Source organism: Poecile atricapillus, chromosome 37 (assembly GCF_030490865.1).
Source record: "Poecile atricapillus isolate bPoeAtr1 chromosome 37, bPoeAtr1.hap1, whole genome shotgun sequence".
Classification (NCBI taxonomy): Eukaryota; Metazoa; Chordata; class Aves; order Passeriformes; family Paridae; genus Poecile; species Poecile atricapillus.
Genome location: NC_081285.1, coordinates 3,174,640 through 3,201,387, shown reverse-complemented (window position 1 = coordinate 3,201,387; position 26,748 = coordinate 3,174,640). Strand labels below are relative to the sequence as shown.

The 26,748-nt window shown below is 55.9% G+C and overlaps 1 protein-coding gene across 10 annotated transcripts in view; it reads right to left on the bottom strand.

Annotated features, from left to right (window-relative positions):
- FLNA (filamin A) overlaps positions 1–26,748 on the bottom strand; it is an 83,068-nt gene that overhangs the window by 54,206 nt on the left and 2,114 nt on the right. For all 10 annotated transcript variants that reach the window (XM_058861532.1, XM_058861533.1, XM_058861530.1 and 7 more), the window contains exons 2-14: positions 25,516–25,874; positions 21,828–22,076; positions 20,704–20,801; positions 19,330–19,477; positions 17,600–17,718; positions 16,460–16,537; positions 13,401–13,563; positions 11,701–11,901; positions 8,786–8,923; positions 6,002–6,125; positions 4,496–4,632; positions 3,027–3,220; positions 804–917 (exon numbers count right to left, since the gene is read on the bottom strand). In XM_058861532.1, coding sequence (XP_058717515.1) covers positions 804–917; positions 3,027–3,220; positions 4,496–4,632; positions 6,002–6,125; positions 8,786–8,923; positions 11,701–11,901; positions 13,401–13,563; positions 16,460–16,537; positions 17,600–17,718; positions 19,330–19,477; positions 20,704–20,801; positions 21,828–22,076; positions 25,516–25,858 — 2,106 coding nt within the window. In that variant the 5' untranslated portion in view covers positions 25,859–25,874. The remainder of the gene's footprint in view (positions 1–803; positions 918–3,026; positions 3,221–4,495; positions 4,633–6,001; positions 6,126–8,785; positions 8,924–11,700; positions 11,902–13,400; positions 13,564–16,459; positions 16,538–17,599; positions 17,719–19,329; positions 19,478–20,703; positions 20,802–21,827; positions 22,077–25,515; positions 25,875–26,748) is intronic.

The window sequence follows — 26,748 nt, the reverse complement described above, 5'->3', positions numbered from 1 at the left end:
TCCCCCCAAAAATCACCAAAATTCACCTCAAATCCCCCCCAAAATCCCCCCAAATTCAGCTGAAATCTCCCCAAAATCTGATGGGGATCGGCCCCAAAAAATCCCCCCCAAATCCACCTCAAATCTCCCAAATATCCCCAAAAATCCCCAAAATTCACCCCAAATCCCCCCAAAATCCCCAAAATCCCTTTAAAATCCCCACAAATCCCCCAAATCTTCCCCAAAATCAACCTTAAGTCCCCCCAAATTCCCAATCCCTGATTCCCAAATCCCCAAAAATTCCCCAAAATTCCTCAAAAACTCCCCAAAATTCCCCAAAATTTCCCAAAAAATTCCCCAAAATCCCCAAAAATTCCCCAAAATTTCCCCAAAAATTCACCAAAATTCCCCAAAAATTCTCAAAAATAATTCCCAAAAAATTCCCAAAAAATTCCCCAAAATTCCCAAAAAAATCCCCAAAAATTTCCCCAAATTTCCCAAAAATTCCCCAAAAATTCCCCAAAATCCCTTTAAAATCCCCCCAAAAATTCCCCAAAAATTCACCAAAATTCAAAAAAAATTCCCCAAAAACTCCCCAAAATTCCCCAAAAATTCCCCAAAAATTCCCCAAAAATTCCCCAAAAATTCCCAAAATTCCCAAAAATTCCCAAAAATTCCCAAAATTTCCCCAAAATTCCCCAAAAATTCCCCAAAAATCCCCCAAAATTTCCCCAAATTTCCCCAAAAATTCCCCAAAAATTCCCCCAAAATTCCCAAAATTCCCAAAAATTCCCAAAATTCCCAAAAATTCCCCAAATTCCCACCTGCATCTGCACTTTGAGGTTGCCTTTGCCGCCGTGTTTGGCGTCCACGGTGAATTCCGTGGGTTTGTTCAGCACCACCCCCGAGGGCTCCAGCCCCGGGCCCTGCGCCTTCACCTGGGAAAAACCCGGAAAATTCCAGAAAATCCGGGAATTTTCCAGGAGATTCCGAAGGAATTTGGAGGTGGGGAAAGGAAAAGGAGATTTTGGGGGGGTTTTTTTTGGGGTGGGATTTTAGGGAATCCTGAAATTGCGGGGGGGGAAATCCCCAAATGAGAGGAAAATCCATGGATTTGGGGGGGGGAATTCCCGGAATTCTGAGCGGGAAAAACAAAATTGGGATTGGGGTGGGTTTGGGGAAAGGAATTGGGGAATTTGGGGCAGGATTTTGGGAATTTGGGGCAGGATTTTGGGAATTTGGGGCAGGATTTTGGGAATTTGGGGCAGGATTTTGGGAATTTGGGGCAGGAATTTGGGGGAATTTGGGGCAGGATTTTGGGAATTTGGGGCAGGATTTTGGGAATTTGGGGCAGGATTTTGGGAATTTGGGGCAGGATTTTGGGGGAATTTGGGGCAGGATTTTGGGAATTTGGGGAAATTTGGGGCAGGAATTTGGGGGAATTTGGGGCAGGATTTTGGGAATTTGGGGGAATTTGGGGCAGGATTTTGGGAATTTGGGGCAGGATTTTGGGGAAATTTGGGGCAGGAATTTGGGAATTTGGGGCAGGAATTTGGGGCAGGATTTTGGGAATTTGGGGCAGGATTTTGGGAATTTGGGGCAGGATTTTGGGAATTTGGGGCAGGAATTTGGGGGAATTTGGGGCAGGATTTTGGGAATTTGGGGCAGGAATTTGGGGGAATTTGGGGCAGGAATCAGAGAAGGATTTCAGGAATTTGGAGCAGGATTTTGGGAATTTGGAGCAGGATTTCAGGGCAGGAATTTGGGTGGGAATTTTGGGGGATTTGAGAGGGGATTTTGGGGGGATTTGGGGCAGGATTTTGGGGGATTTGGGGCAGGATTTGGAGCAGGATTTGGGACAGGATTTCAGGGATTTGGAACAGGATTTTGGGGCAGGATTTTGGGATTTTGGGACAGGATTTTAGGACAGGATTTTGGGGATTTCAGGGAATTCTGGTGCAGGATTTTGGGATTTTGGGGCAGGATTTGGGGCAGGATTTGGGGCAGGATTTTGGGATTTTGGGGCAGGATTTTGGGATTTTGGGGCAGGATTTTGGGATTTTGGGACAGGATTTGGAGCAGGATTTGGGACAGGATTTCAGGATTTTGGGACAGGATTTTGGGGCAGGATTTTGGGATTTTGGGGCAGGATTTGGGACAGGATTTCAGGATTTTGAGCCAATCCTCACCTTTTCAGGGAAGCTGTCCCCGCTCTGGGGCCGGATCTCTGCCATGGAGGGGCTGCCCCAGGCAGGATTCAGGACAGGATTTGGGGCAGAATTTCAGGAATTTGGGGCAGGATTTTGGGACAGGATTTTGGGGCAGGATTTTGGGATTTTGGGACAGGATTTTGGGGATTTCAGGGAATTTTGGGACAGGATTTCAGGATTTTGAGCCAATCCTCACCTTTTCAGGGAAGCTGTCTCCACTCTGGGGCCGGATCTCTGCCATGAAGGGGCTGCCCCAGGGGGTTATTTTGGAGCAGGATTTTGGGGATTTCAGGGAATTTTGGGGCAGGATTTTGGGATTTTGGGGCAGGATTTTGGGGATTTAGGAGCAGGATTTTGGGATTTTGAGCCAATCCTCACCTTTTCAGGGAAGCTGTCCCCGCTCTGGGGCCGGATCTCTGCCATGAAGGGGCTGCCCCGGGGGGTCATTTTGGGCAGGATTTTGGGGATTTCAGGGAATTTTGGGGCAGGATTTGGGGATTTTGGGATTTTGAGCCAATCCTCACCTTTTCAGGGAAGCTGTCCCCGCTCTGGGGCCGGATCTCTGCCATGAAGGGGCTGCCCCGGGGGGTTATTTTGGGGCAGGATTTTGGGGATTTCAGGGATTCAGGACAGGATTTTGGGACAGGATTTTGGAGCAGAATTTTGGGATTTTGGGACAGGATTTCAGGAATTTTGAGCCAATCCTCACCTTTTCAGGGAAGCTGTCCCCGCTCTGGGGCCGGATCTCTGCCATGAAGGGGCTGCCCCGGGGGGTTATTTTGGGGCAGGATTTTGGGATTTTGGGGCAGAATTTTGGGATTTTGAGCCAATCCTCACCTTTTCAGGGAAGCTGTCCCCGCTCTGGGGCCGGATCTCTGCCATGAAGGGGCTGCCCCGGATGTCGGTGCCATCACAAAGGACGTGCACCGCGTACAGCCCCGGCTCCTGCGGCCAGTACCGAACCCGGCCCGAGCCGTCCCCACCATCCTCACACTCCAAACGCGCCTGGGATGGACCCTCCACCGAAAATCCTGGGAAAAACGGGATGGGAAAGGTGAAAATACCGAAATTCAACAGGGGAAAACAAAAATCCTGGAAAAAACGGGATGGGGAAGGTGAAAATACTGAAATTCAACAGGGGAAACTGAAAATCCACCGAAAATCCTGGGAAAAACGGAATTGAGAGGTGAAAATCCTGAAATTGTACAGGGAAAACAAAAATCCTGGAAAAAACGGGATTGGGAAGGTGAAAATCTTGAAATTATGGATGGGAAATACAGAATCCACTGAAAATCCTGGGGAAAATGGGATTCGGGTGGGGAGAATCCCCAAATCTCAATTTTCTCCCCCAAATCCCCCAAAATCTCTATTTTCCCTCCCAAATCCTCTCCAAATCCTCCCCAAAATCTCAATTTCCACTGCAAAAATCTCAATTTTCCCCCCAATAATCTCAATTTTCCTCCCCAAGCCCCTCCAAAATCTCAATTTTCTCCCCCAAATCCCCCCCAAATCTCAATTTTCCCCCCTAAACCCCCCCAAATCCCCCAAAAAACTCAATTTTCCCCCAATAATCTTAATTTTCCCCCCCAAACCTCCCCAAACCCCCCCAAAATTTCAATTTTTCCCCCCAAATCCCGCCAAACCCCCCCAAAATCTTAATTTTCCCCCCAAACCCCCCCAAAATTTCAATTTTCCCCCCCAAAATTTCAGTTTTTGCCCCCAAATCCCCCTCAAATTTCAGTTTTTGCCCCCAAACCCCCCCAAAATTTCAATTTTCCCCCCCAAAATTTCAGTTTTTGCCCCCAAATCCCCCTCAAATTTCAGTTTTTGCCCCCAAACCCCCCCAAAATTTCAATTTTCCCCCCCAAATCCTCCCCAAACCCCCCAAACCTCCCAAAAATCTCAATTTTCCCCTCCAAAAATCTCAATTTTCCCCCCAATAATCTCAATTTTCCCCCCCAAACCCCCCCAAGCCCCCCCAAAATCTCAATTTTTCCCCCCAAGCCCCCCCCAAATCTCAATTTTTTCCCCCAAAATTTCAATTTTTCCCCCCAAATCCTCCCCAAACCTCCCAAAAATCTCAATTTTCCCCTCCAAAAATCTCAATTTTCCCCCCAATAATCTCAATTTTCCCCCCCAAACCCTCAATTTTTCCCCCCAAGCCCCCCCAAATCTCAATTTTCCCCCCAATAATCTCAATTTTCCCCCCCAAACCCCCCCAAAATCTCAATTTTTCCCCCCAAGCCCCCCCCAAATCTCAATTTTTTCCCCCCAAAATTTCAATTTCCCCCCCAAACCCCTCTCACCGAGGGTCCCCACGTCGTCCCCGATCGCCTCCACCATGAAATCGGCTCCTTTCCCGGCCACCCCCCCCTCCAGGCCGGGCCCCCAGGCCCGAACCCGGGGGGAGCCGCCCTCGGGGGCCACCGACACCTCGAACGGGCTGGGGGGGACAGGGGGGGCTCAGGGACACCCAGAAACGGCAAAAAACTGCACCAAAAACACCAAAAACGGCAAAAAACGGCACCAAAAACACCAAAAACAGCAAAAAACTGCACCAAAAACACCGAAAACTGCACCAAAAACACCAAAAACGGCACCGAAAACACCAAAAACTGCACTGAAAACACCAAAAACTGCACCGAAAACGGCACCAAAAACCACAAAAACACCAAAAAACGGCACCAAAACACCAAAAACCCAAAAAAATGGCCACAAAAGCGCCAAAAATGGCACCAAAACCACCAAAAACGGCACCAAAAACCATAAAAACACCAAAAAATGGCAACGAAAACACCAAAAAAACCCAAAAATGGCCCCAAAAGCACCAAATGGGCACCAATGGTCTCCCAGTGCTCCCAGTCCCTCCCAGTCCATCCCAGTTCCCCCAGTGCCCATTCCCAGTCCATCCCAGTCCATCCCAATCCATCCCAGTCTGTCCCAATCCATCCCAGCTCCATCCCAGTCTCTCCCAGTCCCTCCCAGTGTGTCCCAGTCCGTCCCAGTTCCCTCCCGGTCCCTCCCAGTCCATCCCAGTGTCCCCAAATCCCCTCCCAGTCCGTCCCAGTCCCTCCCAGTCCATCCCAGTCCATCCCAGTCCATCCCAGTCTGTCCCATTACCCATTCCCAGTCCGTCCCAGTCCCTCCCAGTCCGTCCCAGTCCCTCCCAGTCCATCCCAGTCCATCCCAGTCCATCCCAGTCTGTCCCAGTACCCATTCCCAGTCCGTCCCAGTCCCTCCCAGTCCCCCCCAGTCCGTCCCAGTCCCTCCCAGTCCCTCCCAGTCCGTCCCAGTCTGTCCCAGTTCCCCCAGTCCCCATTCCCAGTCCCTCCCAGTCCCCCCCAGTCCGTCCCAGTCCATCCCAGTTCCCCCAGTCTCCCAGTCCCTCCCAGTCCCTCCCAGTCCCTCCCAGTACCCATTCCCAGTCCATCCCAGTCCGTCCCAGTCCGTCCCAGTTCCCCCAGTCTGTCCCAGTTCCCCCAGTGCCCATTCCCAGTCTATCCCAGTCCATCCCAGTCCCTCCCAGTTCCCCCAGTCCATCCCAGTCCATCCCAGTCTCTCCCAGTCCCTCCCAGTCCCTCCCAGTGTGTCCCAGTCCCTCCCAGTCCATCCCAGTCCGTCCCAGTCCGTCCCAGTTCCCCCAGTACCCATTCCCAGTCCCCCCCAGTCCCCCCCAGTCCCCCCCAGTCCCTCCCAGTCCGTCCCAGTTCCCCCAGTACCCATTCCCAGTCCCTCCCAGTCCGTCCCAGTCCCCTCCCAGTCCATCCCAGTCCCTCCCAGTCCGTCCCAGTCCGTCCCAGTTCCCCCAGTACCTGCGGGGCACGTGCTGCCCGCCCCAGGTCACGGCCACCGAGTAATTCCCGGGCACGGTGGGGAAATACTCGAAGCCGAAGGTTCCATCCCCCAAATCCTTCTGCTTGACAGGCTCAGCACCCTCTGGAGAGCGGGAAAAAACGGGATCAGATTCCCAAAAATCCGGGAATTCATCCCAAAAAATCCGGGAATTCCCAAAAAACGGAAATCCCAAAAAAAACCCGGAAAAATCCCATAAATAACGCGGAAAAAATCCCAAAAAATGGGATTAAATCCCCCAAATCCTTCTGTTTGACAGCCTCAGCACCCTCTGGAGAGCGGGAAAAACCGGGATCAGACTCCCAAAAATCCGGGAATTCATCCCAAAAAATCCTGGAATTCCCAAAAAATGGGAATTCCCAAAAAAAACCCGGAAAAACCCCAAAAAATCCCAAAAAATCCCCAAAAAATGGGATTAAATCCCCCAAATCCTTCTGCTTCACAGCCTCAGCACCCTCTGGAGAGCGGGAAAAACCGGGATCAGACTCCCAAAAATCCGGGAATTCACCCCAAAAAATCCTGCAATTCCCAAAAAACGGGAATTCCAAAAAAACCCAGAAAAAATCAAAAAAAACCCCAGAAAAAAATCCCAAAAAATCCCAAAAAAAATGGGATTAAATCCCCCAAATCCTTCTGTTTCACAGCCTCTGGAGAGCGGGAAAAAACGGGATCAGACTCCCAAAAATCCGGGAATTCATCCCAAAAAATCCTGGAATTCCCAAAAAATGGGAATCCCAAAAAAATCCTGAAAAAACCCCAAAAAATCCCCAAAAAATGGGATTAAATCCCCCAAATCCTTCTGCTTGACAGCCTCAGCACCCTCTGGAGAGCGGAAAAAACGGGATCAGATTCCCAAAAATCCGGGAATTCATCCCAAAAATCCGGGAATTCCCAAAAAATCCTGGAATTCCCAAAAAACCCTGAAAAAATCCCAAAAAATCCCCAAAAAATGGGATTAAATCCCCCAAATCCTTCTCCTTCACAGCCTCTGGAGAGCGGGAAAAAACGGGATCAGACTCCCAAAAATCCGGGAATTCATCCCAAAAAATCCTGGAATTCCCAAAAAACGGGAATCCCAAAAAAAACCCGGAAAAAAAACCCCCAAAAAATCCAAAAAAAATGGGATTAAATCCCCCAAATCCTTCTGCTTGACAGCCTCAGCACCCTCTGGAGAGCGGAAAAACCGGGATCAGATTCCCAAAAATCCGGGAATTCATCCCAAAAAATCCTGGAATTCCCAAAAAACGGGAATCCCCCAAAAAAAACCCGGAAAAAATCCCAAAAAAAACCCGGAAAAAATCCCAAAAAATCCCAAAAAAATGGGATTAAATCCCCCAAATCCTTCTGCTTCACAGCCTCTGGAGAGCGGGAAAAACCGGGATCAGACTCCCAAAAATCCGGGAATTCATCCCAAAAAATCCTGGAATTCCCAAAAAACGGGAATCCCAAAAAAATCCCGGAAAAAATCCCAAAAAATCCCCAAAAAATGGGATCAAATCCCCCAAATCTTTCTGCTTCACAGCCTCTGGAGAGCGGGAAAAACCGGGATCAGACTCCCAAAAATCCGGGAATTCATCCCAAAAAATCCTGGAATTCCCAAAAAATGGGAATCCCAAAAAAATCCTGGAAAAAACCCCCAAAAAATCCCAGAAAATGGGATTAAATCCCCCAAATCCTTCTGCTTCACAGCCTCTGGGGGATGGGAAAAACGGGATCAGACTCCCAAAAATCCGGGAATTCATCCCAAAAAATCCCGGAATTCCCAAAAAATGGGAATCCCAAAAAAAAAAAGACCAAAACCCCCCCAAAAAACCTCAAATTCAGAGACCCCCGGGGACTCAAATCCCCCTGAAATTCCCTTGTGACCCCTCCCCGAATTCAGAGACCCCTCCCCGAATTCAGAGACCCCTCCCCAAATTCAGAGACCCCTCCCCGAATTCAGAGACCCCTCCCCAAATTCTGGGACCCCTCCCCAAATTCTGGGACCCCTCCCCAATTCCCGAGCCCCCTCCCCAATCCCTGAGCCCCCTCCCCAAATTCAGAGCCCCCTCCCCAATTCCCGAGCCCCCTCCCCAATCCCTGAGCCCCCTCCCCAATCCCCGAGCCCCCTCCCCAATTCCCGAGCCCCCTCCCCATTTCCCGAGCCCCCTCCCCATTTCCCCGAGCCCCCTCCCCAATCCCTGAGCCCCCTCCCCAATTCCCGAGCCCCCTCCCCATTTCCCCGAGCCCCCTCCCCAATCCCTGAGCCCCCTCCCCAATTCCCGAGCCCCCTCCCCATTTCCCGAGCCCCCTCCCCAATCCCTGAGCCCCCTCCCCAATCCCTGAGCCCCCTCCCCAATCCCTGAGCCCCCTCCCCATTTCCCGAGCCCCCTCCCCAATCCCTGAGCCCCCTCCCCATTTCCCGAGCCCCCTCCCCATTTCCCGAGCCCCCTCCCCATTTCCCGAGCCCCCTCCCCAATCCCTGAGCCCCCTCCCCAATCCCTGAGCCCCCTCCCCAATCCCTGAGCCCCCTCCCCATTTCCCGAGCCCCCTCCCCAATCCCTGAGCCCCCTCCCCATTTCCCGAGCCCCCTCCCCATTTCCCGAGCCCCCTCCCCATTTCCCGAGCCCCCTCCCCAATTCCTGAGCCCCCTCCCCATTTCCCGAGCCCCCTCCCCATTTCCCGAGCCCCCTCCCCAATTCCCGAGCCCCCTCCCCAATCCCTGAGCCCCCTCCCCAATTCCCGAGCCCCCTCCCCACACTCACTGGGTCCCCTGACGTTGACCTTGAGTTCTCCGCTGCCCCCAGCCCGGGTCAGCACCCGGAACTCGGCGGCTTCGTTCACCCGGAGCCCCTTGGGCTGCAGCCCCCGGCCCTCGGCCCGGACAGCGCCCGGTGTGCAGGCTGGGGGGGTGGGGGGCACCGTGAGACCCCCAAAATAACCCAAAATATCCCAAAATATCCCCCAGGAACCCAAACCCCACCCCAAAATAATCCCTGGGACCCCAAAACAGCCCCCGGCCCTCGGCACGGACAGCGTCCGGTGTGCAGGCTGGGGGGGTGGGGGGCACCGTGAGACCCCCAAAATAACCCAAAATAACCCAAAACATCCCAAAACATCCCAAAATAACCCAAAACATCCCCCCGGTACAACAAACCCCACCCCCGGGACCCCAAAACAGCCCCAGACAGCGCCCGGTGTGCAGGCTGAGGGGGTGGGGGGCACCGTGAGACCCCCCCTGACACCCCAAAATAAACCCTGGGACCCCAAAATATCCCAAAATAACCCAAAATATCCCAAAATAAACCCTGGGACCCCAAAACATCCCCCCAGGAACCCAAACCCCACCCCCGGGACCCCAAAACTGCCCCCAGCCCTCGGCACGGACAGCGCCCGGTGTGCAGGCTGGGGGGTGGGGGGCACCGTGAGACCCCCAAAATAACCCAAAATAACCCAAAATATCCCCAAATAACCCAAAATAACCCAAAACATCCCCCCGGTACAACAAACCCCACCCCCAGGACCCCAAAACAGCCCCCGGCCCTCGGCACGGACAGCGCCCGGTGTGCAGGCTGGGGGGTGGGGGGCACCGTGAGACCCCCAAAATATCCCCAAATAACCCAAAATATCCCAAAATAAACCCTGGGACCCCAAACCCCACCCCAAAATAATCCCTGGGACCCCAAAACAGCCCCAGACAGCGCCCGGTGTGCAGGCTGGGGGGGTGGGGGGCACCGTGAGACCCCCAAAATATCCCAAAATAACCCAAAATATCCCAAAACATCCCAAAATAACCCAAAATATCCCAAAATAACCCAAACCCCACCCCAAAATAACCCAAAATAACCCAAAATATCCCAAAATAACCCCTGGGACCCCAAAATATCCCCCAGGATCCTAAACCCCACCCCTGGTACGGGGATCCCCTCAAAAAACACGGAAAAATCCCCAAAAATCCCTGGAAAATAAAAAAAAAATCCCCCCAAAAACCAGGGAGGATTTTGGGGATTTTGAGATAATTTTGAGGGGAATTTGGGAGGATTTGGGGGGGATTTTGGGGAATTTGGGGCAGATTTTGAGGGGATTTTGGGAGGATTTTGGGATAATTTGGGGGAAGATTTGGGGGGGATTTTGGGGATTTTGGGAGGGATTTTGAGGGGAATTTGGGATAATTTTGGGGAGGATTGTGGGGGGATTTTGGGATAATTTTGAGGGGATTTTGGGATAATTTTGAGGGGATTTTGGGAGGGATTTTGAGGGGAATTTGGGATAATTTTGGGAGGATTTGAGGGGAATTTGGGATAATTTTGGGAGGATTTGGGAGGGATTTTGGGGGGGATTTTGAGGGGAATTTGGGATAATTTTGGGAGGATTTGGGGAGGATTTGGGGATAATTTTGAGGGGAATTTGGGATAATTTTGGGGAGGATTTGGGGGGGATTTTGGGATAATTTTGAGGGGAATTTGGGATAATTTTGAGGGGAATTTGGGATAATTTTGGGAGGATTTGGGGGGGAATTTGGGATAATTTTGGGGAGGATTTGGGGGGGATTTGGGGATAATTTTGGGAGGATTTTGGGAGGATTTTGAGGGGAATTTGGGGAGGGGCTCAGAAGGGTTTTGGGGACCCCTCCCCTCCCCTCAGCCCCCCCCTCACCGTCAGTGGGGTCCCCCCGGGCGGCGCTGCCGGGACAGACGGACAGAGAGAGGGGACAGAGGGACAGACGGACACAGGGACAGAGAGAGAGAGAGAGCAAAGTCACGGGGGGGGGGAGACCCCTCCCCAAAAAGCAGCGACAGCCCCGAAACCCCCCCAGAGACCCCCGAGCTCAGCAAGGACAGAGACCCCCGAATTTGGGGGGTGGGAGCACAGAGACCCCCGAATTTGGGGATCAGAGCACAGAGACCCCCGAATTTGGGGGGTGGGAGCACAGAGACCCCGAATTTGGGGATCAGAGCACAGAGACCCCTGAATTTGGGGATCAGAGCACAGAGACCCCTGAATTTGGGGATCAGAGCACAGAGACCCCCGAATTTGGGGATCAGAGCACAGAGACCCCCGAATTTGGGGATCAGAGCACAGAGACCCCCGAATTTGGGGATCAGAGCACAGAGACCCCCGAATTTGGGGATCGGGAGCACAGAGACCCCGAATTTGGGGATCAGAGCACAGAGACCCCCGAATTTGGGGGGTGGGAGCACAGAGACCCCCGAATTTGGGGGGTGGGAGTACAGAGACCCCAAATTTGGGGAGCTTGAAGGACAGAGACCCCCGAATTTGGGGGGTGGGAGCACAGAGACCCCTGAATTTGGGGATCAGAGCACAGAGACCCCCGAATTTGGGGGGTTTGAAGGACAGAGCCCCCAAATTGGAGAGATTTAAGCAAAGACCCCAAATTTGGGGGTTTGAAGCACAAAAACCCCAAATTTGGGGGGTTTGAAGCACAAAAACCCCAAATTTGGGGAGTTTGAAGCACAAAAACCCCAAATTTGGGGGGTGGTCGCACACCCAGAGACCCCCAACCCCCAGCAAGAGCAGAGACCCCAACCCAGGGAAGATTCCAGAGCAGAAACCCCAAATTTGGGGACAGCAAAAAACACAAAAAATTGGATTTTTGTTTTAGGGGAGGGGGTCTGGGGGAGGGGGGAGGGGTTTGTCTGATTTTGGGGAGGGGTCTCACCCTGGCCCACGGTGACGTTGAAGGGGCTGCGGGGGATGGGGACCCCCCCGAAGGTGACGTTCACCAGGTGCTGCCCCTCGCTCTGGGGTTTGTAGGAACAGCGGAAAGTTCCGGAACCTCGATCCTCCAGAACGGCCTCGGGGGTCCCGCGGCGCCCACTGGGGTCAACGATGGAGACCCCAACCTCACCTGGACCCGCACCTGAGGGGGGGGCACGGAGACCCCTCCTCAAATTCAGGTAGAAATGGAAAAATCCCCACGGAAATCCCAAAAATCCCCACGGAAATCCCAAAAATCCCCACGGAAATCCCCAAAATTCCCCAAAATTCTGAGAGAAATCCCCAAAATCCTCCCAGAGACCCCCTCAGAGACCCCCACCTCACCCGGACCCGCACCTGAGTGGAGACCCCTCCTCAAATTCAGGTAGAAATGGAAAAATCCCCACGGAAATCCCAAAAATCCCCACGGAAATCCCAAAAATTCCCCAAAATTCTGAGAGAAATCCCCAAAATCCCCTCAGAGACCCCCTCAGAGACCCCCACCTCACCCGGACCCGTGCCTGAGTGGAGACCCCTCCTCAAATTCAGGTAATAATGGAAAAATCCCCATGGAAATCCCAAAAATTTCCCCAGAAATCCTCCAAATGCTCCCAAATCCCCCCAGACCCCCCCAGACCACTCTAGGAACCCCCAGGACCCCCCAAATCCCTTCCAGCCCCCCCCCACGACCCCCAAACCCACCAAGGACCCCCCCAGACCCCTCCAGGACCCTCTCAAATCCCCCCCAAACCCCTCTTGGACCCCCTCAGGACTCCACAAATCCCTTCCAAACCCTCCCAGACCCCCCCAGGACCCCCCCAAATCCCCCAGGACCCCCCAAACTTCCCCCAGGACCCCTCAGGACCCCCCCAGACCCCTTCAGGACCCCCCAAATCCCCCCCAGGACCCCCACCCGCAGTGCAGATGTCGAAGTGGGTGCCCCTGTTGACGGCGTTGCCCAGCGGCTCCAGCCCCAAATCGCCCCCAAATCCCTTCCAGGACCCCCCCAGGACCCCCCAAATCCCCCCAAATCCCCCCCAAACCCCTCCAGGACCCCCCCAGGACCCCCCAAATCCCCCCAAACCCCCCCAGGACCCCCACCCGCAGTGCAGATGTCGAAGTGGGTGCTCCTGTTGACGGCGTTGCCCAGCGGCTCCAGCCCCAAATCCCCCCCAGATCCCTTCCAGGACCCCCCAAACCCCTCCAGGACCCCCCCAGGACCCCCCAAACCCCCTCAGGACCCCCCAAATCCCCCCCAAACCCCCCCAGGACCCCCCAGGACCCCCACCCACGGTGCAGATATCAAAGTGGGTGCTCCTGTTGACGGCGTTGCCCAGCGGCTCCAGCCCCAAATCCCTTCCAGGACCCCCCAAATCCCCCCAGGACCCCCCCAAATCCCCCCAAATCCCCCCCAGGACCCCCCAGGACCCCCCCAGACCCCCTCAGGACCCTCCAAATCCCCCCCAGGACCCCCACCCGCGGTGCAGATGTCAAAGTGGGTGCTCCTGTTGACGGCGTTGCCCAGCGGCTCCAGCCCCAAATCCCTTCCAGGACCCCCCAAACCCCCCCAGGACCCCCCAAACCCCCCCAGAACCCCTCCAGGACCCCCCAGGACCCCCCAAGCCCCCCCAGGACCCCCCAGGACCCCCCCAGGACCCCCACCCGCGGTGCAGATGTCAAAGTGGGTGCTCCTGTTGACGGCGTTGCCCAGCGGCTCCAGCCCCGGCCCCGACGCCGTCACTCGCCCGGCGTCCCCGGCCGCTCGCCCCACCTGAACCTCAAACGGGCTCTTGGCGATGTGCTGGCCAGCAAACAGCACCGTCACCTGCGGGGGGACCCCAAAAATCAACCGGGGAACCCCAAAAATGGGGGGGAAACAGGGAGAGACCCCCCGGGAAAATCACGGGGGAGTGAGGGAGATGGGAGAGGGGAGGGAGGGCAGAAAGTGTCACCAAACTGCCCTCAAAATATCCCAAAAATGATTCAGAAACCCCCAAAATGTCTTCATAACATCCCAAAATGTCTTGGGGACCCCCAAAAATCAACCGAGGACCCCCAAAAATGGGAGGGGAAACAGGGAGAGACCCCTGGGGAAATCACGGGGGAGTGAGGGAGATGGGAGAGGGGAGGGAGGGCAAAAAGTGTCCCCAAAATGCCCTCAAAATATCCTAAAATGTCCTCAGAACATCTCAAAATGTCCTCAGAAGATCCCAAAATGTCTTGGGGACCCCCAAATTCAACCGGGGAACCCCAAAAATGGGGGGGAAAACAGGGAGAGACCCCCCTGGGAAAATCACAGGGGAGCGAGGGAGATGGAGGGCAAAAATTGTCCTAAAAAATGCCCTCAAAAGATCCTAAAATGTCCTCAGAACATTTCAAAATGACTTGGGGACCCCTCAAAATGTCTTGGGGACCCCCAAAAATCAACCGGGGACCCCCAAAAATGGGGGGGAAGAGGGAGAGACCCCCCGGGAAAATCATGGGGGAGTGAGGGAGATGGAAGGAGGGGAGAGGGCAAAATTGTCCCAAAAATGTTCTCAAAACATCCCAAAAATGATTCAGAACCCCTCTAGGAATATCCTAAAGTGTCTTGGGGACCCCCAAAATGTCTTGGGGACCCCCAGAAATCAACCGAGGACCCCCAAAAATGGGGGGGGGAAACAGAGAGAGACCCCTGGGGAAATCACGGGGGAGCGAGGGAGATGGAGGGCAAAAATTGTCCTAAAAAATGTCCTCAAAAGATCCTAAAATGTCCTCAGAACATCTCAAAATGACTTGGGGACCCCTCAAAATGTCTTGGGGACCCCCAAAAATCAACCGGGGATCCCCAAAAATGGGGGGGAACAGGGAGAGACCCCCCGGGAAAATCATGGGGGAGTGAGGGAGATGGGAGAGGGGAGGAGGACAAAAATTGTCCTAAAAAATGTCCTCAAAATATCCTAAAATGTCCTCAAAACATCCCAAAATGTCCTCAGAACATCCCAAAATGTCTTGGGGACCCCAAAAATCAACCGGGGAACCCCAAAAATGGGGGGGGAAACAGGGAGAGACCCCTGGAGAAATCACGGGGGAGCGAGGGAGATGGGAGAGGGGAGGAGGGCAAAAAGTGTCCCCAAATGTCCTTAAAATATCCTAAAATTTCCTCAGAAGATCCCAAAATGTCTTGGGAACCCCCAAAAATCAACCGGGGAACCCCAAAAATGGGGGGGAAGAGGGAGAGACCCCCCGGGAAAATCATGGGGGAGTGAGGGAGATGGGAGAGGGGAGAAGGGCAAAAATTGTCCCAAAAATGTTCTCAAAACATCCCAAAAATGATTCAGAAACCCCCAAAATGTCCTCAGAACATCCAAAAATGTCTTGGGGACCCCAAAAATTAACCGGGGGCCCCCAAAAATGGTGGGGGAAGAGGGAGAGACCCCCCAAGAAATCCCAGGAGGGGAGAAACAGAATTTGGAAAAAGCCCCAAAATGCTCCAAAAGTGCCTCGGACCCCCCCAAAATTCACCCAGGGACCCCAAAAAATGTCTCAGGAAGGTCCAGAAATGAACTGAGAACCCTGAAATTAATCAGGAGCCCCCCAAAATCCATCGGGACCCCCCCCAAATTAATTGGGACCCCCAAAAATCGATGGAAATCTTTGAAATTTGCTAAAATTGCCCTAAAGAAATCGGGACCCTCCCCCCAAAATTAATCAGGAACCACTCCAAATTAATCAGGGACCCCTAAAATTAATTGGGGAGCCCCAAAATTAATCAGGGACCCCCCCAAAATTAATTAGGGCCCCCCAAAATTAACTGGGGACCCCCCAAAACCGAGGGAAATCTTCGAAATTTTCTAAAATTGCCCCAAACCAATGGGGACCCTCCCCCAAAAATTAATCAGGGACCACTCCAAATTAATCTGGGACCCCTAAAATTAATTGGGGACCCCCAAAATTAATCAGGGATCCCTAAAATTAATTGGGACCCCCAAAAACCATCAGGACTCCCCCAAAAATTGATGGAAATATTCGAAATTTTCTAAAATTGCCCCAAAGAAATCGGGACCCTCCCCCCAAAATTAATCAGGAACCACTCCAAATTAATCAGGGACCCCTAAAATTAATTGGGAAGCCCCAAAATTAATCAAGGACCCCCCCAAAATTAATTAGGGCCCCCCAAAATTAACTGGGGACCCCCCAAAACCGAGGGAAATCTTCGAAATTTTCTAAAATTGCCCCAAACCAATGGGGACCCTCCCCCAAAAATTAATCAGGGACCACCCCAAATTAATCAGGGACCCCTAAAATTAATTGGGGACCCCCAAAATTAATCAAGGACCCCCCCAAAATTAATTAGGGCCCCCCAAAATTAACTGGGGACCCCCCAAAACCGAGGGAAATCTTCGAAATTTGCTAAAATTGCCCCAAACCAATGGGGACCCTCCCCCAAAAATTAATCAGGGACCACCCCAAAATTAATCAGGGACCCCAAAGTTAATTGGGGACACCCGAAAATTAATCAAGGACCCCTAAAATTAATTAGGGCCCCCCAAAAACAGATGGAGATCTTCAAAATTTTCTAAAATTGCCCCAAACCAATGGGGACCCTCCCCCAAAAATTAATCAGGGACCACCCCAAATTAATCAGGGACCCCTAAAATTAATTGGGGACCCCTAAAATTAATCAAGGACCCCCCCAAATTAATCAGGGACCCCCCCAAAATTAATTAGGGCCCCCAAACCTTGTGGACGCCGGTGACTTTGGGCACGTAGGACACGGAGAACGTTCGGTTCTTGTCGTTGTTGGCCACGACCTTGGCCTGGGGAGGGGTCCCGGGTGCTCAGACCCCTCCCCAAAATCCATCAGGACCCCCCCCAAAACCTTCAAAATAACCCCAAAAATCCCAAGAACTCACAGGGACCCCCAAAATCTCACAGGGACCCCAAAATCTCAAAGGGACCCCAAAAACTCCCCCCAAAAAAACTTAAAAACCCCACAAGGATCCACTCAAAAACATCAAAAAATCGCCAAACCTCCCCAAAAACCTACAGAGACCCCCCCCAAAATTATAAACAAACCCCAGGGACCCCCCAAAACCCCCAGGGACCCCCCAAAACCCCCAGGGACCCCCCAAAACCCCCCAGGGATCCCCCAAAGCCCCCCAGGGACCCCCAAAGCCTCTGGGGACCCCCCAAAACCCTCAAAAAACTAAAAAAAAATCCAAAAAAATCCCACAGGGACCCCCTAAAATTACAAAAAAAAACCCCAAAACCCCTCAGGGACCCCCAAAACCCCCCAGGGATCCCCCAAAGCCCCTCAGAGCCTCCGGGGACCCCCCAAAACCCTCAAAAAACCAAAAATAAATCAAAAAAATCCCACAGGGACCCCCTAAAATTACAAAAAAAAAACCAAAATCCCCTCCGGGACCCCCAAAACCCCCCAGGGATCCCCCAAAGCCCCTCAGGAACCCCCAAAGCCCCCCAGGGACCCCCCAAAGCCCCTCAGGGACCCCTCAAAGCCTCTGGGGACCCCCCAAAACCCTCAAAAAATAAAAAAAAAAATCCAAAAAATCCCACAGGGACCCTCTAAAATTACAAAAAAACACCCCAAAGCCCCCCAGAGACCCCCAAAGACCCCCAAAGCCCCCCAGGAACCCCCAAAGCCCCCCAGGGACCCCCCAAAGCCCCTCAGGAACCCCTCAAAGCCTCTGGGGACCCCCCAAAACCCTCAAAAAATCCCCAAAAGACCCCAAAAAAAACCCTAAAAAAAGCCCCAAAGCCCCCCAGGGACCCCCCCAAAACTCCCCAGGGACCCCCCCAAAGCCCCCCAGAGACCCCCAAAGCCCCCCAGAGACCCCCAAAGCCCCCCAGAGACCCCCGACCTCCTCTCGGTGCCCGTCGGGGTCCTCGACGTAGACCAGAACCTCGCCCTGGCCCGCGCTGATCGTCTCCACCGTGAACTCCGCGCGCTGCTGCACCACGTTCCCGGTGGGCTCGATCCCTGCCGGACCCCAGACCCAAAATGGGGGTCCCAGACCCAAAATGGGGGTCCTGGACCCACCTCGGGGGTCCCAGAGCCACCCTGGGGGTCCCAGACCCACCCTGGGGGTCCCAGAACCATCCTAAACCCACCCTGGGGGTCCTAAATCCACTGATCCCCCCAGTCTGGGCTGCACCACGTTCCCGGTGGGCTCGATCCCTGCCGGACCCCAGACCCAAAATGGGGGTCCCAGAAATATCCTGGGGGTCCCAGACCCACCCTGGGGGTCTCAGAGCCACCCTAAACCCACCCTGAGGGTCCCAGAGCCACCCTGGGGGTCCCAGAGCCACAGAACCCCCCCCAGTCTGGGCTGCACCACGTTCCCGGTGGGCTCGATCCCTGCCGGACCCCAGACCCAAAATGGGGGTCCCAGAAATATCCTGGGGGTCCCAGACCCACCCTGGGGGTCCCAGAGCCACCCTAAACCCACCCTGGGGGTCCCAGAACCATCCTAAACCCACCCTGGGGGTCCTAAATCCACTGATCCCCCCAGTCTGGGCTGCACCACGTTCCCGGTGGGCTCGATCCCTGCCGGACCCCAGACCCAAAATGGGGGTCCTGGACCCACCTCGGGGGTCCCAGAGCCACCCTGGGGGTCCCAGAACCATCCTAAACCCACCCTGGGGGTCCCAGAGCCACCTCAGGGGTCCCAGAGCCACTGATCCCCCCCAGTCTGGGCTGCACCACGTTCCCGGTGGGCTCGATCCCTGCCGGACCCCAGACCCAAAATGGGGGTCCCAGACCCACCTCGGGGGTCCCAGAGCCACCCTGGGGGTCCCAGAGCCACCCCAGAGCCACCTCGGGGGTCTCAGAGCCATCCTAAACCAACCCTGGGGGTCCCAGAGCCACAGATCCCCCCCAGTCTGGGCTGCACCACGTTCCCGGTGGGCTCGATCCCTGCCGGACCCCAGACCCAAAATGGGGGTCTCAGAAATATCCTGGGGGTCCCAGAGCCACCCTGGGGGTCCCAGAACCATCCTAAACCCACCCTGGGGGTCCCAGAGCCACCCTAAACCCACCCTGGGGGTCCCAGAGCCATCCTGGGGGTCCCAGAGCCACCCTGGGGGTCCCAGAGCCACCCTGGGGGTCCTAAACCCACTGACCCCCCCCAATCTGAGTACTCTGTGAGCCCCCAGACTCAAAATGGGGGTCCCAGAGCCATCCTGAGGGTCCCAGAGCCACCCTGGGGGTCCCAGAGCCACAGATCCCCCCCCAGTCTGGGCTGCACCACGTTCCCGGTGGGCTCGATCCCTGCCGGACCCCAGACCCAAAATGGGGGGCACAGACCCAAAACAGGGGTCCCGGGCCCACCCTGGGGGTCCCAGAAATATCCTGGGGGTCCCAGACCCACCCTGGGGGTCCTAAACCCACTGACCCCCCCAAATCTGAGTACTCTGTGAGACCCCAGACTCAAAATGGGGGTCCCAGACCCACCCCGGGGGTCCCAGAGCCACCCTGAACCCACCCCGGGGGTCTCAGGGGGTTTTGGGGGGTCTCAGGGGGTTCCAGAGGGTTTTGGGGGTCCCGGGGGGGTTTTGGGGGTCCCAGGGGGTTTTGGGGACCCCTCCTCACCTGGCCCATAGGCTCGAGCCTTTTTGGGGTTGAGTTTGGGGCGCAGGGGAGCCCCAGGTTTGAGCTTGGCCTTGGGGAACTGGGACAGGTACGTCATGACAGAGTGCTCGTCCACATTGGGGTCCACGATCTCCTCGGGGGTGATCACCTGGGGACAGGGGAGGGGACAGGGGTGAGCACCTGGGGACACCTGGGGACACCTGGGGACACCTGGGGACAGGGGTGAGCACCTGGGGACACCTGGGGACAGCAGGGGACAGCAGGGGACAGGGGTGAGCACCAGGGGACACCTGGGGACAGGGGTGAGCACCTGGAGAGGGGACACAGGAGGGGACAGGGGGGAGCACCTGGGGACAGGGGACAGGGACAGGGGTCAGATCACCTGGGGAGGGGTCAGGGGACACGGGGAGGGGTCTGTGACACCCCCAGGTGAGAGGTGGCACCAGGACACGGGGACAGGGATGAGGATGAGGATGATGAGGAAGGACACAAGGCCAGGGATGAGAATGAGAATGAATATGATGAAGATGAAGATGATGAGAACGATGAAGATGAGGATGACAAGGATGATAATGAAGATGATGATAATGACGATGAAGAACACGAGGATGAAAATGATGAAAATGAGAATGAAGATGAAGAAGATGATGAAGATGAAGAAGATGATGAAGATGAGAATGATGAGGACGAAAATAAGGATGATGATGAGAATGATGATGAAAGCCACAGGAATAATGGTGATGAAGATGACGATGAGGATGAAGATGATGAGCATGAAAAAGATTAACGTGAGAATGATGATGATGAAGATGAAGAGCATGAGGATGATGAAGATGAGGACGATGATGATGATAAAAGACACAGGGATGATGGTGATGAAGATGATGAAGATGAGGATGAAGATGATGAGGATGAAGAAGATGAACACGAGAATGATGATGATGAAGACGAAGAGCATGAGGATGATGAAAATGAGGATGATGATGAAAATGAGGACGATGAGGATGAAGATAAGGATGGTGATGAGAAGGAGAATGAGGATGATGATGAAGAACAGAGATGATGATGATGAAGATGAGGTTGATGACGATGAAGATGATGAGGATGAAGATAAGGACGATGATGAAGAACACAGGAACGATGATGATGAGGATGAAGATGAGGATAATGATGATGAAGATGACGATGAAGATGATGAAAATGAACACGAGGATGATGACAAAGAAGATGAAGATGAAACTGAAGATAATGACAATGATGATGAAAAAGAGAATGATGATGATGAAGATAATGAAGATGATGACAATGAAAATGAGGATGATGAAGATGATGATGATGATGAAGGCCTCAGGCCAGGCGGTGTCCCGGGCTCACCTGGGGGATCCCGAGCCACTCATCCGCCTGCTGCATCGCCTCGCGCGCGTTCTCCACCGGCCGGCTCGGGTCCCACGAGTCCCAGTCTGGACACAGCCCTGGGGACACCGGGATCCCAGTTACATCCCAGTTACATCCCAGTTACATCCCAGTGCTCCCAGTAACCTCACAGTGACCCTCCAATGACCATGAGTCCCAGTCCGGACACAGCCCTGGGGACACCGGCATCCCAGTTACATCCCAGTGCTCCCAGTTACATCCCAGTTACATCCTAGTGACCTCCCAGTTACATCCCACTTACATCCCAGTAACTCATCCCAGTGCTCCCAGTTATCTCCCAGTGACCTCCCAGTGACCCATCCCAGTGACCTCCCAGTGACCACGAGTCCCAGTCCGGACACAGCCCTGGGGACACCAGTGCTCCCAGTTACATCCCAGTGACCTCCCAGTTACATCCCAGTGCTCCCAGTTACATCCCAGTGACCTCCCAGTTACATCCCAGTTACATCCCAGTAACTCATCCCAGTGCTCCCAGTTATCCCCCAGTGACCTCCCAGTGACCACGAGTCCCAGTCCGGACACAGCCCTGGGGACACCGGGATCCCAGTGACCTCCCAGTGCTCCCAGTTACATCCCAGTGACCTCCCAGTGCTCCCAGTTACATCCCAGTTACATCCCAGTGACCTCCCAGTGACCTCCCAGTCCATCCCAGTACCCACCCGGCGCACAGCTGTCCACGAGCGCGCCGAGGGCGCGGCCGCTCTGCCCCAGTGCCCATCCCAGTGCTCCCAGTGACCCATCCCAGTGCCCATCCCAGTCCATCCCAGTCCATCCCAGTACCCACCCGGCGCACAGCTGTCCACCAGTGCCCCGAGGGCGCGGCCGCTCTGCCAGTCGCGGCTGAAGTTGGTGATGGGCAGCTGGGGCCCAGTGCCCATCCCAGTGCTCCCAGTGACCCATCCCAGTGCTCCCAGTCCATCCCAGTACCCACCCGGCGCACAGCTGTCCACGAGCGCGCCGAGGGCGCGGCCGCTCTGCCCCAGTGCCCATCCCAGTGCTCCCAGTGCCCATCCCAGTGCTCCCAGTCCATCCCAGTGCTCCCAGTAACCCATCCCAGTACCCACCCGGCGCACAGCTGTCCACGAGTGCCCCGAGGGCGCGGCCGCTCTGCCAGTCGCGGCTGAAGTTGGTGATGGGCAGCTGGGGCAGGCGGTTCTGGATCCAGCCCAGCAGCCGCTGCTTCGGCGTCTGGCGCTTGGCCTCCTCCTCATCCTCCTCGTCCCACATGGGCATGGAGATGGAATAGTGCAGGATGAGCGTCCAGATCAGCCCCAGGATCAGCTTCAGGTTCCCGTCCACGATGGCCTTGCTGTCTGTGGGGACATTGGGGACATTGGGGACATCATTGGGGACATCCAGGGGACATCACAGGGACATCAGAGACACCCCAGGGACATCAGGGACACCCCAGGATCAGCTTCAGGTTCCCGTCCACAATGGCCTTGCTGTCTGCGGGGACATCCAGGGGACATTGGGGACATCCAGGGGAGATTGGGGACATCCAGGGGACATCAGAGACACCCCAGGGACATCCCAGGGACATTGGGGACATCACTGGGGACATTGGGGACACCCCAGGATCAGCCCCAGCATCCTGTCCACGATGGCCTTGCTGTCTGTGGGGACATCACAGGGACACTGGGGACATCCAGGGGACATGGGGGACACTTCAGGGACATTGGGGACACCACAGCGACACTGGGGACATTGGGGACATCGAGGGGACATCACTGGGGACATCAGGGACACCTCAGGGACAGTGAGGACAGGGGGACATCGGGGACGTTGAGGATTTGGGGTGTTTGGGGTCACCACCCGGGGCTCTCAGGGGACCCTGCAGGAGTTTTGGGGTCCCTTTGGTGTTTTTGGGGTCCCTTTTGGTGTTTTTGGGGTCCCTTTGGGGTTTTTGGGGTCCCTTTGGTGTTTTTGGGGTCCCTTTTGGTATTTTTGGGGTCCCTTTCGGTGTTTTTGGGGTCCCTTTGGTGTTTTTGGGGTCCCTTTTGGGTTTTTTGGGTCCCTTTTGGTGTTTTTGGGGGTCCCGGCCCCGCCCCCACTTTTGGGGTCCCTTCGGGGCTTTCCGGGTGTCCCCAAATCCCCTTTTGGGGTCTCGGGGGGGGTCTCCCCGCTCCCCTCCCCCCCCGGGCGGGTTTGGGGAGGGGGAGGGGCCGCGCCCGGGCCCCGCCCCGCGGTTCGGGGGGGGTGGGGGCGGATTTGGGGAGGGGGGAGGGGCGTGGCCGGGGTGGGGGATGGGCTCCGGCCCCTCCCCCCCCGCTCCAGCATTTTTTGGCCTTATAAGGGCTCGGCACGGCCGAGACCCCGCCCCCCACGGGACCCCCCCCAAAAAAACCCCGGGACCCCCCCCGAGCCCCTCCAGGGGCGCCCCCTCCCCAAATTCCTGCGCTGGGAGGGGCGGCCGGACCCTCCCCCACCCCCTCGAATTTTGGGGTGGCCCCAAATTGGGGGGGGGGTCCTAAAATTGGGGGGGGGTCCTAAAATTGGGGAGGGGTCCGAAATTGAGAGGCCGCGGTCGCAAATTGAGGGGGGGTCTCAAATTAAAGGGGGGGTCCTAAACAGCCCCCCCTGGGTGGGGGAGGGGTCTCCCAGCCCCCCCCCCCGGGGTGGGATTTGGGGTGGAGGGGTCTCCAAAGCCCCGCCCTAAATGTGGGGGGGGGTCCCCAAAATATTCCCGGGGGGGGTCCCAAAAAGGGGAGGGGTCTCAGGACCCCCCATTATCCCTCTGGGGTTATTTGAGGGGGGGTCCCTGAGCCCCCGGGACCCTTCCCCAAATTACCCAAGGGGGGGTCCCCGTCTCCAGGACCCCTCCCCAATTTTGGGACCCCTCCCCCAAATTTCGGGGTCTTTTTTTGGGGGGGGGTCTCCCCATTCTCCAAGCGGGACCAGGTCGATGCTCCCTCCCCCCCCCCCTTGGAGACCCCTCCCCAATTTGGGGATCGGAACCTCCCCCCCCTCTCATTTTTTGAGGACCCCTCCCCAATTTCCGGCCCTTTCCGGGGTCCCGCCCCCTCCTCACCATTAAAACCCAGCGCATTTTCCCTTTCCCGGAGACCCCTCCCCATTTTCAGCCTCTGGGGGGGTCTCCCTGTGATCCTCCCCCCATTTCTGGGGGTCTTCCGGGCGCCCCCTCCCCAATTTCCGGCACTTTTTGGGGAGGAATTCGCTTTTTCATCACCTCAAACCTCCCCGAGCTCCGATTTTTTTTCCCCCCAAAATCCGATTTTTCCACAATTCCCATTTCCCAGAGTTTTTTTGGGGGGTGGTCGCACGCCCCCTCCCAATTCCTGAGATCTTTTGAGGGGGATTTTTTTGGGGAGGGGGATTTTTTGCCCCCTCCCCAACACCACAAATCCGATTTTCTTGGTTTTCTTTTTTTTTACCCCAAAAAAATTCCAACTCTCCGGAACTTCCCGGTGGCTCCACCCCGAACTCCACGCTCTTTTTTTTTGGGGGGTGGTCGCACGCCCCCCTCCCCAATTTCAAAGATTTTTCACTTTTTCATCCCAAAAAAACCAAAAAAAACCCCAAAAAATCCTCATTTCCAACTTCCTTTTCCTCCAAAAATCCTCCGTCACTCCCACCCCTCACATTTTTACCGGATCGGGGTCTCACGCCCCCTCCCCAATTTCTGAGCCCCTTCCTGAGCGCTTCCCGGGGGAAGGGGGAGCTGAAGCCCCCTCCCCAATTTCTGAGCTGTTCCCAAATTCCCAAAATTTTCCTTTTTTCCTCCAAAAACCTCAACCCCCACCCCCCAAACTTCCTCCGGGTGGGGGTCTCACGCCCCCTCCCCAATTTCTGAGCTGTTCCAGGGGTTTGGGGACGATCTGACGCCCCCTCCCCAATTTCCGAGCCCTTTCCGAGCCGTTCCAAACCTCTCCTCACCAACCCCTCCAAATCTCCTTTTCTCCCCCAAAACCTCAATCCCCGCCCCCCAAACTTTTTCTGGATGGGGGTCTCACGCCCCCTCCCCAATTTCCGAGCGGTTCCAGGGGGTTCGGGATGATTTCACGCCCCCTCCCCAATTTCGAGCCCTTTCCGAGCCGTTCGCAGCCTCTCCTCACCAACACCACCCATTTTTCTCACTCAAAACCTCCTTTCCTCCCCCAAAACCGCAGCTCTCACCCCACCCAAAACATTTTCCGGGGGGGATCTCACGCCCCTTCCCCAATTTCTGAGCTGTTTCCGAGGGTTTGGGGACGATCTGACGCCCCCTCCCCAATTTCTGAGCCCTTTCCGAGCCGTTCCAAACCTCTCCTCACCAACACCAACCCCTCCAAATCTCCTTTTCTCCCCCAAAACCTCAACCCCCCACCCCCAAAACTTTCTCCGGGTGAGGATCTCACGCCCCCTCCCCAATTTCTGAGCGGTTCCAGGGGGCTCGGGACGATTTTACGCCCCCTCCCCAATTTCCGAGCCCTTTCCAGCCTCTCCTCACCAACACCAACCCCTCAAAATCTCCTTTTCTCCCCCAAAACCTCAACCCCCACCCCCAAATCTTTTCGGGGAGGGGGTTGCGCGTCGATCTCACGCCCCCTCCCCAATTTCCGAGCCGTTCCCCACCTCTCCTCACCACCACCACCCATTCCCCTCACCCAAACCCCCTCCCCTCCCCAAAACCACAACCCCCCCACCCCACCCAAACCCATTCCCGAGGCCGAGCGGAGAGAAACCAAAAAACCCCCAAATAATCCAAAAAACCCCTAAAAAACCCCCTCCCCAGCCAAGCCCCCTCCTCACCGATGGACACCAGCTTGATGTTCTCCCTCTCCAGGAACTCCAGGGCCACCGAGACGTTCTCCAGCTGCATCTGGCGGAAGGTGGGGCGCGCGTTGTACTTGCGGCCCATCTGCTTCTGGCTCAGCACCTCGAGCAGCGCGATCAGCCTCAGCCCGTCGCCCAAATCCGTCTGCAGGTTGCCCACTCGCTTGTGGACGCATTTGAGGTGCTCGTTGCACCAGCGGGTGAAGGTGTTCTGCTGGATCCGCTTCCAGGGCGCGTCCTCCGCCAGGTCCTTCTCGGTGGCCGGCATCTCCTGCTCCGAGCCCGGCTCCGAGCGGCCCCGCCCGGCTGAGGAGCTCATGGCTCCTGGGGAGGGGCTGGGGGCGACGGGGAGGGGTCAGCGGGGGGAGGGGAGATGGCTCCTGGGGAGGGGCTGGGGGCGACGGGGAGGGGTCAGCGGGGGGGGAGGGAGATGGCTCCTGGGGAGGGGCTGGGGGCGATGGGGAGGGGCTGGGGGCGATGGGGAGGGGTCAGCGGGGGGAGGGGCTGGGGGCGATGGGGAGGGGTCAGCGGGGGAGGGGAGATGGCTCCTGGGGAGGGGCTGGGGGCGATGGGGAGGGGTCAGCGGGGGGAGGGGAGATGGGGAATGGGGGAGGGGCTGGGGAGATGGGGAGGGGAGATGGGAAATGGGGAGGGGCTGGGGGAGATGGGGAGGGGTCAGGGGAGGGGAGATGGGGGTGGGGAGATGGGGAAATGGGGAGGGGAGATGGGGAGGGGTCAGGGGAGGGGAGATGGGGAATGGGGAGGGGAGATGGGGAATGGGGAGGGGTCAGGGGAGAGATGAGAGGGAGGGGAGATGGGGAGGGATTGGGGGGAGATGGGGGAGGGACTGGGGGGAGATGGGGAGGGGTCAGGAGAGGTGGGGATGGGAAATGGGGAGGGGTCAGGGGGATGGGGAAGGGAGATGGGAAATGGGGAGGGGTCAGGGGGATGGGAAGGGGAAATGGGGAGGGGTCAGGGGATGGGGAAGGGAGATGGGAAATAGGAACGGGAAATGGGAAATAGGGAAGGGAGATGGGAAACAAGGACGGAAATGAGGAAGGGAGATGGGAAATGGGGAGGGGAAATGGGGAGGGGTCAGAGGGATGGGAAGGGGATATGGGGAGGGGTCGGGGAGAGACGGGATGGGGGAGATGGGGAATGGGGAGGGAGATGGGAAGGGGAGATGGGGATGGGAAGAGGAGATGGGAA